General features: G+C 48.6%; 1 protein-coding gene across 2 annotated transcripts in view; it reads right to left on the reverse strand.

Moving 5' to 3' along the window:
- The window catches only part of ANKRD33B (ankyrin repeat domain 33B), a 101,546-nt gene that overhangs the window by 7,165 nt on the left and 80,253 nt on the right, over positions 1-14,128 (reverse strand). The window contains exon 3 of one of the 2 annotated variants that reach the window (XM_069556075.1): positions 10,019-10,159. The exons of the other annotated variant lie outside the window; for it this stretch is intronic. Within the exon in view, the coding sequence (XP_069412176.1) occupies positions 10,019-10,159 (141 nt within the window). The remainder of the gene's footprint in view (positions 1-10,018; positions 10,160-14,128) is intronic. 2 annotated transcript variants of the gene reach the window in all.

Here is a 14,128-nt window from a genome sequence, read left to right on the forward strand (position 1 = left end):
TCTGCCAGCCTCCTCTGTCCATGGGATCCTCCAGGCAAGAATACTGGGGTGGCTTGTCATTCCCTTCTCCAGGGGATCTTCCCAAGCCAGGGATCAAACCTGGGTCTTCTGCCTCGGCATGCGGGTTCTTTACCACTAGCACCACTTGAAAAGCCCCTCTTTCCTATAAAGAAAACTGCCTAAACTCAGCACCTAAATTGTGGAATTTTTTTTTTTTTCATATAGAAATAAGACTTCATGGCTTTCTAGCAATGGAGAGACAGGTGGTTTGTAACACCTGGTGGATGCTACTAGAATGTTCTAAAAATACTACCAGTAACTATCACTGGCAAAGCATTTGCTGTCCTATTTATCTATCAACTCTCCTTTTCCTCCAAGATCTCACTCCTGGAGGTTATGATTCTTATTTTTGCAGGAAGTGTGTGTTTGTTCACTTTGGGTGCTTCAGGTTAGCTGGTCACGGGTCTGTCATCTTTACCAGACTATGGGCTTCCAGGACAGAGGCACATCTTAGTTGTTTTTGCTTTCTGAACACATATCATTCTGATTGGTGGGAGGCATGCATTTAATAAACGTCTGTTACAATGGATGCCAGTCATGGTCGCTGAGGGCACTGCCTGAGTCCTCAAAGCTGATAAGAGAGAAGCGTCCAGACCTGGGTCCTGACCCACAATAGTCTGCGCTTCCCCCTACCCTGCAGGGAGGCCTCCTCCTCTGTGAACTTTCTGTGTCGACACAGCCCAGGTCTAGTGCTCAGGGATTTAATCCCACCGTAATCTAAGTGTACTGTGAAAGTGTTTTGTACATGCAATCAGCATCCACAATCACTTGACTTTAGGTCAAAGAGATTAGCACCCAAAATGTGGGTGAGCCTCCTTCAACTAGCTGAAGAACTTAGAACAAAAGCTGACGTTTTCAGGAGAAGAAAGAATTCAGCCTCAAGACTGTAGCATCCACTCCTGCCCAAGTCTCCAGGATCCTGGCATGTCCTGCAGATTCCAGGCTTACCAATGCCAATTTCCCTAAAACTTGTTGCTGTTCAATTGCTCAGTCGTGTCCAACACTTTGCAACTCTATGGACTGTAGCATGCCAGGCTTCCCCATCCTTCACTGTCTCCCAAAGTTTGCCCAAAGGCATATCCATTGAGTCGGTGACACCATCCAACCATCTCATCCTCTGTCATCCCCTTCTCCACCCTCCTTCAATCTTTCCCAGCATCAGGGTCTTTTCCAATGAGTTAGCTCTTCACATCAGGTGGCCAAAGGATTCAAGCTTCAGCTTCAGCATCAGTCCTTCCAATAAATATTCAGGGTTGATTTCTTTTAGGATTGATGGGTTTGATCTCCTTGTAGTCCAAGGGGCTCTCAAGAGTCTTCTCTAGAACCACAGTTCCAAAGCATCAATTCTTCGGAGCTCAGCCTTCTTTATGGTCCAACTCTCACATCCATACATGACTACTGGGAAAAAAAAAAACCTCCCTAAAATAATTCTCTTATTATATATTTCCCACCCATTCTGTCTTTCTGGAGAAATCTGCCTCCTACATCTCCCTTACACAAGTCACTTCGTTCACAAATCTCCCCATATCACCAACTGCCCCTCCTAATACTGCAAAGTTAATCTTCAATTCAACTTGACAAAATGTTTGTAAATTTCAGTAAAAGAGAAATTAATAAGGAATTGCTGTTCAGTTAATCTTGGTCCAATCTCAGCCATATATTAAAAATCATTCAAGATTTCACGTCCCCTTAGTCATATTTCCACTGGCAAAACAATGTGGGGAAATAGGGCAGTTATCTAGCCTGCAAGCTCTGCAGAGACCAGTCTTGGAAGAGGCTTCTGCATGTACATCCCACATAGACTGGAGTGTCCGACACTCGAAGGCTGGTGAATAAGCACTGAATAGAGGAGGAGGGGTCTCAGTGGCTCCCTTGCCCTGCAGCCCCCATGGCCCATGGCCTAGGCAGACCCAACTCACCTGAGTTCACCCAGTAACACTCTTAATTCTGTGACACATTAAAGAATCACCATATTAGAAGAGTGGTAATTATTTGAAACTGGAAATCAGGATGGAACTCATTAGCTAGAGTACAATTTATAAACTGACTCAAATGAAAAGGGGGCAGTAAAAATGTCATTGCAAAAAATAGATGACACATTAAGCCTTAATTAATTGCATGTCACTTGAAAAGGAGCAAACTGCAAAATTAAAATCTTAATGAACACTGCCTGAAAGAGACATTTTTCAAATGCTAGTGGAAAACTAAAGGAACAGCTGTCAAAAGTTGAGTGTGCCTCTTCCTCTCCAAAATCATCTTGGAAAGTACAAACACTCGAAAGAACAAAGGCCATTCTGACTGTAGTGCCGCCCAAGAGTCTTGAATACTGCTACAAATGAGGGATTCACTTCCTTAAGAAATCACTGTGATTCAGGGTAATATTAAAGGCCTGGACACAGTCATTAAATCATGACAGACAAGTACTGACGATTAGCATTTTATGCATATACCTCTGAGAGAGTATGGAGCAGCTCTGAAAGGCCAGTGTACCAGTCTCCTGCCCAGGAGACTCTTGGTATCCTCACCCTCACCCCCACCCCCGTTGGTTCACCCAGGGCTTCAGCAGTGTAGACAAGAGCTGAGCTCCTGACAGTCAGTTCATTTGCTACCAAGTTGGGTGCTGTGAGTTGTCTGTACGGGATCCTCTATTTTATTCAAGGCAGCAACTACTCAGTTCTAGGCACTCCACCATCACTGGTCTAACCCCGAGTTTCAAAACCTAAGAACTATTTGAACGGTGGTGTTTGAGAAGACTGAGAGTCCCCTGGACTGCAAGGAGATCAAACCAGTCCTTCCTAAAGGAAATCAGTCCTGGGTGTTCATTGGAAAGACTGATGCTGAAGCTGAAACTCCAATCCTTTGGCCACCTGATGCGAAGAGCCAACTCACTGGAAAAGACCCTGATGCTGGGAAAGACTGAAGGCAGATGAAGGGGATGACAGGATGAGACGGCTGGATGGCATCACTGACTCAACGGACATGAGTCTGAGTGATCTCTGGGAGGTGGTGAAGGACAGGGAAGCCTGGCATGCTGCAGTCCATGGGGTCACAAAGAGTCGGACGCGACTGAGCACCTGAACAACACTGACATTTGGGCCAGATGACTATATGTGGAGGAGGCTCTCCTGTGCATCACTGCAGGACTTTAAACAGCATCCCTGGTCTCTGCCCACTAGATGCCACTAGCACTCCACCAGTTGTGACAGCCATAAATGTCCCCCGAGGAACCACACACATCCCCACCCCACTGAGGATCAGAGTTCTAACCTCTCTGACCTGCGATCTTGCCTTCCATTTTCCCAGCCTCCCTTATAACTAGTCAGGGAGCCCCAAAGAGAAGGCCATTGCATCCCTGATCAAAGGGACCCCTGGGACTTCCTTGGTGGTCCAGTGGCTAAGAATCCGCCTGCCAATGCAGGAGTCACACAGGTTCAATCCCCGGTCTGGGAACTAAGATCTCACACAGAGGGACAACTACACCCTGGGGACCTCAACTAGAGGGTAGCCCTTAGAGCTACAACTACTGACACCCACGTGCTCCAGAGCCCACACTCTGCAGCAAGAGAAGCTCCAGCGATGAGAAGCCCACACACCTCAACTAGACGGTAGCCCCCACTTGCTACAAACAGAGCAAGCCCACACAGAGCAACAAAGACCCAGTACAGCCATAAATAAACAAAGTGATTAAGTTTAGAAAAGGGGGCCACGTTATCAGTGATGCTGCTTCCTGTCCGCGACACGGATCTGAGGCTGGCACTCCGGTGAGCATCCCAGCTCTTCATGAGGTGACCAGTCAACAGGGAGGGGCGGGGGGGGGGCATGGAGCTGTGGAGAGTGTGGGGGCAATGCTGGGTCAAGAAAAGGATAGAGGAAGAAACCTGGATCTGTGATGTTCTCAGGGAGTCAGGGCCAGCTGTGTTGGGTGACTTCTAGTGAGCTGAGACAAACAGATGCTTGCTTTATTTAATCAACAGTCAAGTCGGGGTTTCTGTTACTGGAAGAGGCAAACCTCCTAAAAGGGACTAAAGGAAGACAATCTACCTTCTGTTGCTCATTCTTAGGACCCTTTGCCCCAAGAGTCAAGGCTGGGTCCATGGGACCAGCAGGAGGTAGGCAGAGCCCAGGATGCATCACTTCCTTTCCTATGTCTCCATAAGCCCCCAACCCCATATGATGTGCTAACACACTTCAGTCATGTCTGATGTGTAACCGCATGGACTGTAGACTGTGCAACCCCATGGACTGTTGACAGGTTCCTCTCGCCATAGGATTCTCCAGGCAAGAATACAAGAGAGGGTTGCACGCCCTCCTTCAGAGGATCTTCCCCACCCAGGGTTTGAACCTGGGTCTCCTGCACTGCAGGCGTATTCTTTACCATCTGAGCCACCCCAGGAAGTCTATCCCCGAGCAACCCACCCTTCAAACGAAGGCCCCACTCCAGTTCTGCCCAGCCCCACCCCCACAAGGGGCCTTTCTGCTCATGTTAGACATGAGTGGGTCCCTGCTCCATCCTGGAAGGGGGGGGGGGTGTGTGGTCATCTTTCCCTCCCCACCTAGACACAGGTGATTACAACACACCCAGAGAGCTTCCCCTTTTGTGGTCAAGGACTGTTAAGTTTCCAGCCTTATCAGAACAAAACAAGATAAAACCACCGGCACAGGCCGGCGCAGGCGCACCGACACCTGAAAGGTGACTCACAGTAACCCTGCGTTCATTATGCCGCATTTGTAATAAATCAGCATTGCGTGTTTGCCCTCCCCCCGCTCCCCAACCCCCTGGGGTTTCACTTGGGTGCTCGTGACTAAGCGCCTGCGGGCAAGGAGGAAGTTACACAACCTACAGCTGTCAATCAACCGGTCGTCAACTTACGCAGAACGTAAGGCGGGATTTTCCACCCCGCAAAAGCAACGCTACCGCGTAGAGGGAAGGCGTCTGGTTTCCCTTCTCTCCCTCAGGCGCATACGTTTGCTTTGCTCAGGAAAACTCTTGCTCCTTACAACTGCTCCGTGTCTCTCAACTGAATTCTTTCTCATCAAGAGGACAGGAACTGAGGGAATTACTCTATTCTGGCAGTGACGGTCACACAAGATCACTGTGGACCAGCCCTTACAGGCCTCCTCCTGGACCACCTCCAGCCTGTATCTCGGGCACCTGGGGTGTAATCAATACGATATATTCAATATGATATGATATTCTATGTGATATTCAATATGATATGCTATTCAATATGAATATCATATATTCTATATATAATCAATATATCACCTTGGGGTATAATCAATATGATATATTCAATATGATATGATATTCTATGTGATATTCAACATGATATGCTATTCAATACGAATAGGATATATTCAATATATTAATCAACATGATATCTTGGGGTATAATCAATATGATGAATCAGGAGGCAGGGTCATCAGGAAGAGCCCTTAAAGGCAGGGGTCCCACCCCATCCCCAGGCACTTCAATCTGAGAGGTCTCAGCAGCACTGATTCCCACGTGCCCACCCGGTAACTCACATGGCTTCCTTTTCCAGTCTTCCCAGTCTGGCTTCCTTATCCCTGGCTGGCTTCCTGGGGTGACTTTCCCGAACAAATACTTGCCCCTGGTCTCACTTTCTAGAACAAGTACTTCCGTGTCCTTGTCTCACAGCTGGCTTTCGTGGGTGCCCAGGCTGAGACCATGCCCTCGATGATATAAAATCCCTGATTTTTTTGTCCTTCCTCTGCTTAATAACTTGAAACTATTCCAACTTAATTATGGGAAATCCATGTTTTCCTCTACAAGCAGAAAGAAAACTCTCTGGGGACATCGTATCCTTCGGCTTTCTGGAAACACACAGTCAGGGCTTGCCTACAACAAGGATGAGGATGTGATCAGCAGCGGTAATGCCTCTGCTTGTTAAACGAGCCTCCTCCGCCTTCCCGTCTGTTTTGTTCCCCACACTCACAGGGAAACTCGGAGCTTTTGTTTGCTTGTGTTTGCTCCCCAGGTGCTGCAGCAATGACACACGTCAGGTATGAAAACCAGCTCTCTTAAGCAAGTCTGGGACCTGACAACCTCCGCTGGGTTCTGCTTCTCTTCAGAGATAATCACATCTTCCTTACGGTTCTCGGAGCCACTTATTAAACAGACCTGTTACTTAGGGGCATTAATATTCCACTGAATTAACAAGATTCTGCAGTCAGCACCACCCAGCCCCAACCCCACTGTGATATCAGCAGAGCAGACAGTTCTCCTTAGGAAGCCAAAAATGAAAGAGCCAACAGGTGAGCTTTTTAGAACCTAGTTATATTTTTATTAAAAGCCTAAGTTTTGGTAATTCTGACATTACCTTGTTCTGCCTGACAAGGTAAGATAAGAGCTCATAGGCACTCATAGGTTATGAACTATTGGAAAATCTGAACAGTTTAGGGGTGGCATTCAATTCAATGATTCATCATTTCTAAAAGGCAATAGTTCTTATTAAGTATAATGAAATTCAACCCAGATTCAGAAAGACACTCAGGTTCAGAAGAATACTGAACTTGAAAAAATGAAAATGAGATACACAATTTTATCCTAATCATTATTATGTAGTAATGCAAAATGCCTTTTGCTTTTAAAATGATCACAGGATGACCTGATTCTGTACTTTGCTCTTAGCTGTACATAAACATCAATCCAAAAGCAATGCTCAGATTTTAGGATCTTTACAGGCTTTAGTTTTTCTTAATAAATTCAAATGGAAATAAGAAGACTTTAAAAGATTGATGCCAACTGTTTAAATATCTCAACAAGTACCCTTATTGCTGTGTATCAAATTCAGAAAAGACATTCAATCACGTATTGTTTTCTCTTCTAAAACACACACACACACACACACACACACACACACACACACACACATCTACTGTAAGAGAAAAACGTAACCCACCTTCCTGGGGAAAAGTAGAAGATGACTTAGTGCAAACAGCAGAAAATGAAAATATTCTAAAGTTAAACAACAAAAGCCTTAGAGGGCAGTCAAAAGCTTCCTGAAAAAAGGTGTCAGATTCTCTCTTCACTTTCCCCATCGTTTCCCATTTACATCATATCAGTGGCTTTCAACAACAGTCGACTTTCCCAATAGGGGACGTTTGGCAACGTCCAGAGATATTTTTGGTTGTCAAAACCAAGAGGTGCTACAGTCACCTAGCGAGCAGAGGCCAGGGGTGCTGCTAAACAGCCTGAAATTCACAGGACTGCCCAACCCTGAAGAATCACCTGGCCCCAGTGTTGACAGGACCAGGATTGAGAAACCCGAGTTACAAGCTCATTACCCTCCATAAGAAAGTAAAGTATCTCATCATAAGCATATTTTCAAAGGGAAAAGTATCCCATAGTTTTTCATTTAACAAATCATATTAAACACACAAAGTCACTAATAACCAACTTCCTTGGTGCTACCCGCCCTTGGTGGAGGGGAATCTGCCTGCCAAGGCATGGGACACGAGCTTGATCCCTGGTCGGGGAAGACCCCACATGCTGGAGCAACTAAGTCCGTGCCCCACAACTACTGAGCCTGTGCTCTAGAGGCAACTACTGAAGCCTGCATGCCCTGGAGCCCGTGCTCCCCAAGGAGAGACGCGACCGCAATGAGAAGCCCTCGAACTGCAAGGAAAAGCAGCCCCCATTCGCCACAAAGAAAGCCGATGCACAGCAACGAAGACCCAGCACAGCCAAAAATAAATGAATAACATAAAATAAAATAAATAAAATTTCTTTAAATAATAAAATCCATAATAACAATAATGATAACCAAATCTTCCCTGGTGGCTCAGATGGTGAAGAATCCACCTGCAATGCAGGAGACCCTGGTTTGATCCCTGAGTCAGGAAGATGCCCTGGAGAAGGGAATGGCAACCCACCCCAGTATTCTTGCCTGGAGAATCCCATGGACAGAGGAGCCTTTGTGCGTGGGATCACAAAGAGTAAGGCACGACTGAGCAACTAACAATTTCACACTTTTTACTTTTTCAACCATTACCGACGGCTTCCTCCATTCCAGGCAACCGTCAGAATCATGTGTGAACTCAGTCCGTCCCCATCTCGACGCTCGGCAGTAACTACTGATGGCCGCTGAATATCACAGAAGAAACAGGCCTGGGGCAGGAGGTGATTGGCCTTGTGGGTAGAGAGGCTGAACGGAGGAGCTGGAATTTGACACCAGGGTCCAGTTGGCTTTATGGATCTTTCTGCTCTGACCACGTTCAGTCCAGGGATGCGGGCCCTAGAGGTTTGTACCCGTGAGGGATTATTCTAGACTGATGGGGTTGTGATCACGCAGGTGGAAACAGGAAAGGATGAAACCTAATGCCAAATTTGTTAACCAAATAACAGAGGAAAAGGGGGAAAACACATTAGCATTACACTGTCTTAAGCAGGCCCATCTCTCCTGAGATCTGAAAAATGGTTCTGAGATCCTATAATCGCCTGAAACCTGCACCAGACCCAGGAAAAGAGAAAGACAGGAAAGCCCATGCAAGGTCTAGAGTGATTAGGAGGCAACTCATCTAAAAGCAAGAGGGCTTGTAATTCAAATGAATTCACTGGGGGAAATTCCTGGATCAACATGGTAAGATTTGGTGGTGAAAGTAAATGGCTACACTCAATTATAAGATCCAGAAGTCGTAAAAGCAGATGAAGGACCCCCCAAACACAAAAGCATCATAATCACCATTTAATTAGGAGGAACCATCCCTCCCCAATGTTCCTGATAAACTTCGTGGAAACTGTTTGCTGTTGTTTAATTGCTAAGTCGTGTCTGACTCTTTGCAACCCCATGAACAGAGTAGCCCGTCAGGCCCCTCTGTCCCTGGGATTTTCTAGGCAAGAATACTAGAGTGGGTTGCCACTTCCTCCTCCAGGGCATCTTCCTGACCCAACGATTAAATTCAAGTCTCCTGCACTGGCAGGCAGATTCTTTCCTGCTGAATCACTAGGGAAGCCCACAGCTCTTTAAAAAAAAAAAATGAAACTGTCATTGAGTCAAAAGCACAATCAATGAAATTAATTTCAATTAAGATCTTTTTTGATTACAAAAAAGTTTTTCATCTTTGAAGCCTGTCTTTACTTACAGAATTTATTTTTCTTACAGCATTTCCTAAAATATTCCAGTTAAGAAAAGCAGGAGAAAAACTAAAAAACAATCCAAAGTAGGTTGGGAATCTTCCAAGTCCAATCTAATCACAAGGCAGGGGTCTTCCCGGTGTTGCTAGCGGTAAAGAATCTGCTTGCCAGCGCAGGAGACGTAAGAGATGTGGGTTCACTCCCTGGGTTGGGAAGATCCCCTGGAGGAGGAAATGGCAACCCACTCCAGTATTCTTGCCTGGAGAATCCCATGGACATAGGAGGCTGGAGGGCTACAGTCCATGGGGTCGAGAAGAGTTGGACACAACTGAGCGACTTCACACATGCACACACAAGGTACCGAGATGGGAGGGCATGCCATCTCCCCGGGAGCTCGTAGGGTCCAGCGAGATCAGCTGAAGCCAGTGCCAAGAACAAAACCAAAATAAATGAAGATGATGAAATCAAGTAACAGCAACAACAGCGTCCCCCACTGAGTGAGATGTTAAGACGCTCTCTCTGTGCCTGACCCTGGGTGCGGGCTTCATGAACATTTCTCACTTAATTGTTAGAATAACTCAAGGAGGCTGTGCTCTAGGCACTGACTCTCTTTTAGAATGAGGAGGAAAAGATCTTCAATCTTCACTGCAACAGATGGGATCTTTCTAGTTGTGGTATGTGAACTCTTAGATGTGGCCTGTGGGATCAAGCTCCCTGACCTGGGATCAAACTCTGGCCCCCTGCCTTGGGAGTGTGGAGTCTTAGCCAGTGGACCAGCAAGGAAGTCCCAACATGTATTTTTTAAGGCGCACAGTCAGCACTGCCTGGGGCCGAGACCACAGGAGACAGGTGGGGACGTACCTGCTAGCATCAGGGCTCGGATGCACTCCGTCCGGCCCTGCATGGCGGCTTTCATCAGGGCCGTGAACCCGAACGCATTCCTCCTTTCAAGGTCAAGACCAGGGAAATAGTTCAACAAGTAGTTGGTGATGGTGACGTGCCCTGCAAAGAGAAACGCACACGTGGATGGACCACCCTCCACAAAGAGCGAGCATCCAAGAGGGGCTTCCTACACGCAGAGCGAGACAGCGCAGCGTCCGCCTGCAGGGCTGGACCATCTTTGGGAGGGTGGGCAGTGTGTGTGTTTGCCTCCCAAGCCACAGGAGAAAATTCTCAGGAGTCCAGGATACGAGGCGACAGAGGACCCTGCCTGGGCCACAGCGCTGCTGCCTCTGGTTCACTTGAGTTCCCTTCTGCCGACCTGCTTGAAGGCCAGCTGTCCAGGCAACCCGTTGAGGGGACATGGGGAGCAGGGAGGCTGCGGGGGTGGCGAGGGCAAACCTGAGCTGGTCGCACGCGGATGCTGTCAGCTCCCAGCAGGAGAGGGCAACGCAAAACAGAATAGGAAGCTTGGAGCCATTTCCCAGAATTCCAGAGCCTCAGGGAAGAGACGGTCTGCATCTCATCACCATAGCAACAGGATGTGTTAGTGCACACTGCCACCCTGGCATGGCTCAGAAGGTCCTCTCTCTCTCTCTCTCTCTCTCTCTCTCACACACACACACACACACACACACAAATACACACAGAGAACACAGGGAGTATTGCTACCCAGACCCTCATCCATGAACCCAAGCAGGTAATAATATTCGTATCAGAATATAAATTTCTCCCCTTCATCGCCCTGTACTTCCAAAAAAAAGGGCCGGATTTTCTGCTCATTCCCAGAGGATTCTCAAAAAGCCTGCACACTCTTAGGTAGCGGTGAATAAGGAGAACATCATGTGAGAAGCCGTGTTCCCAGGATGCTCCTGGTTCACCCCGAGAAAGATCCTCAGTCAACACACAAAGAGGCTCTGGGGTCAAATGCCCATGCTGTCCGAAGCCTGCTGTCTGACACTGGGCCGGGTAACTCTGTTGCGGGGCTGTCCTGCACACTGTGGGATGGTCAGCCACCTCCCTGAACTCTGCCCACTAGACATCGTAGCTACCACACCTTCGTCCCTCCCAGGCATGACAACCACAAGTGTCTCTGGACCTCACCAAGTATCGCCGGGGGGTGAAATCAGTCCTGTTGAGAACCACTGTCCCAGAGGCTCAGATGTCACCTTTTCAGGACCAAGGTGGACGACGGCCTCCCCTCCTGCTCCCCTTAGCCCTGACCCCGGCACCCCCAGCCCCTCCTGCTTGCCATCTGCATCCTGGCCCTAATGATGGCTAACACACCTCGGGAGTGCGGGCAGTCTGCACAAGGGCCTGGCTGCCAGTCTCCATCCTTTTGAGGGGGAGCTGCTCTGGGTCTTCGTTCCTGCGTGAGGGCTTTATCTAGTTGCCGTGAGTTGGGACTACTCTCTAGTTGCAGTGTTGGGCTTCTCACTTCAGTGGCTTCTAGGCTCCAGGGCTCAGAGGTTGCAGGGCATGGGCTGAGTTGCCCCTCGGCATGTGGGATCTTCCCGGAGCAGAGATGGAACCCATGGCCCCTGCACTGGCAGGCAGATTCCTCACCACCAGACCACCGGGGAAGTCCCCAGTCTCCATCCCTCTACCCTGAGGATTCAGCTCTGAAATCCCCCTCATCCCCACCCAGTGCAGGTCCCTCGAAACACCTCTCACTGTCAGGGCTGCAGGTGTAGGGCCAGGTGGACACTTAGCTGTACTTTCTGCTGTTAACTGGGCACCACTGGCTCCCCTCAGGGAGGCTTCTGCACCTCGAAGAGGCCAGGAAACCTGAAGCTCCTTCCCTGACTGGTACCAGGAAGGGCACCGCGTGAGACTGGGGATATGGCAGAAGAGGTAAGACCTCCCTGGTAGACTGCAGGCACGAGCCCAAAGGTGCTTCCTGAGACTCACACACACAGGCACACACACGCCCTGCACACACACACACACACACACACGCAAGCACGAGCCAAGAGGTGCTTCCTGAGACTCACACACACAGGCACACACACGCCCTGCACACACACACACACACACACACACACACACACACACACACACCCTGCAGGCCGGGAGGCCGAGCAAACAGAGGCCCCCAGCACAGCGGCAGGCAGAAGTCCCCTCTCCTGCCGCAGTGGCATTGCCTGGGCTCCGCCCCGGCCCTGCCAATACATGCACGCCCCTCAGTAACTAACTCCTCCCATGTGGGAGCCCTGTCCTCCCTGTCATCGCACCCCGATCGAGACAGATGTACAGGTGGGACTGGGTTTCCTTCCTCAAACAGCACCAGACGCTGCAGGCTGCTGGCCGAGCGATAGTACCTTCTTCTCATCAGCCTTCGGGTTAAAAACGAAGAAGCAGCAAAAACCAGGGTGTAACTCTAACGAAAGCAGTGTGGTCTGCCCCGGGGCAGACCTCAGCCCACCTCCTGACATCCTCGCCAACACGAAAAGGTGAAGAAACATCGCTGACTTTCTGGGATGAGCGCTGACTAACACGGTCCTGTCACGGGGTTAACAAGCCAGAAACAAATGGGTGGGACCTTTCCGTTCTGTGACTCACAGGTTCCAACCAGAGGCTGACACTTTTTGACTCTCTCCTGTTTACAGAACCCATGCCGCCCCACCCCCCGCCCCGCCAACCCAGGAAGGATGCTAGCTGTCAGATCCCCAAAGCAGCTTAACTGGGGGAAACTGTCAGGGCGGGGGCAGGGGGAGGGGCGGCTTTTGATCTCAGTTGCATTTGTCGTCCAGCTAAGCGCTTTGCAGCACCTGTCAGTTAGATTTAGCCAGGGTCGTAGTGAAACAAATTGCAATTTGCTTAGAGCCATTTTTTCTAAAAAACATGAAGGAGTGTGTCGGACGCATTTTCAGCAGGATGTCCTTTGCACTGACATATGCTAAACGCTCTGAACAGGCAGGGAGAAGAAACATCTAGGATCCACAAAGGAAACGGTCCATTATATAGATCTGTCCTGCGCGTTATGTAGAGACCGGAAAAACCAACACGCAGCCCATGCATTCTGACAACTTGGACTCAAGCTGTTACGACCCATGAAATCACCCCCAGGTCCCGCTGGCGTCCCCAGGATGACAGAACAATACCTCTTATTGCACAGACAACCTCACTCAGTTGAAACAGAGGATGGACCCAATGCTGCTAAGAATGAATAGATGTTAACCTTCTTTACTCCGTCAGTTCAGTCACTCAGTCGTGTCCGACTCTTTGCGACCCCATGAATCACAGCACGCCAGGCCTCCCTGTCCATCACCAACTCCCGGAGTTCACTCAAATTCACGTCCATCGAGTCCGTGATGCCATCCAGCCATCTCATCCTCGGTCGTCCCCTTCTCCTCCTGCCCCCAGAGTCTTTTCCAATGAGTCAACTCTTCTCATGAGGTGGCCAGATTACTGGAGTTTCAGCTTTAGCATCATTCCTTCCAAAGAACACCCAGGACTGATCTCCTTTAGAATGGACTGCTTGGATCTCCTTGCAGGCCAAGGGACTCTCAAGAGTCTTCTCCAACACCACAGTTCAAAAGCGTCAATTCTTTGGCACTCAGCTTTCTTCACAGTCCAACTCTCACATGCATATGTGACCACTGGAAAAATCATAGCCTTGACTAGACGGACCTTTGTTGGCAAAGTAATGTCTCTGCTTTTCAATATGCTATCTAAGTTGGTCACAACTTTTCTTCCAAGGAGTAAACGTCTTTTAATTTCATGGCTGCAGTCACCATCTGCATTTTGGAGCCCCAAAAATAAAGTCTGACACTGTTTCCACTGTTTCCCCATCTATTTCCCATGAAATGATGGGACCAGATGCCATGATCTTCATTTTCTGAATGTTGAGTTTTAAGCCAACTTTTTCACTCTCCTCTTTCACTTTCATCAAGAGGCTTTTTAGTTCCTCTTCACTTTCTGCCCTAAGGGTGGTGTCATCTGCATATCTGAGATTATTGATATTTCTCCCAGCAATCTTGATTCCAGCTTGTGCTTCCTCCAGCCCAGCATTTCTCATGATGTATTCTG

The sequence above is a fragment of the Ovis canadensis genome, chromosome 16 (genome assembly GCF_042477335.2).
Source record: "Ovis canadensis isolate MfBH-ARS-UI-01 breed Bighorn chromosome 16, ARS-UI_OviCan_v2, whole genome shotgun sequence".
NCBI classification, from domain to species: Eukaryota; Metazoa; Chordata; class Mammalia; order Artiodactyla; family Bovidae; genus Ovis; species Ovis canadensis.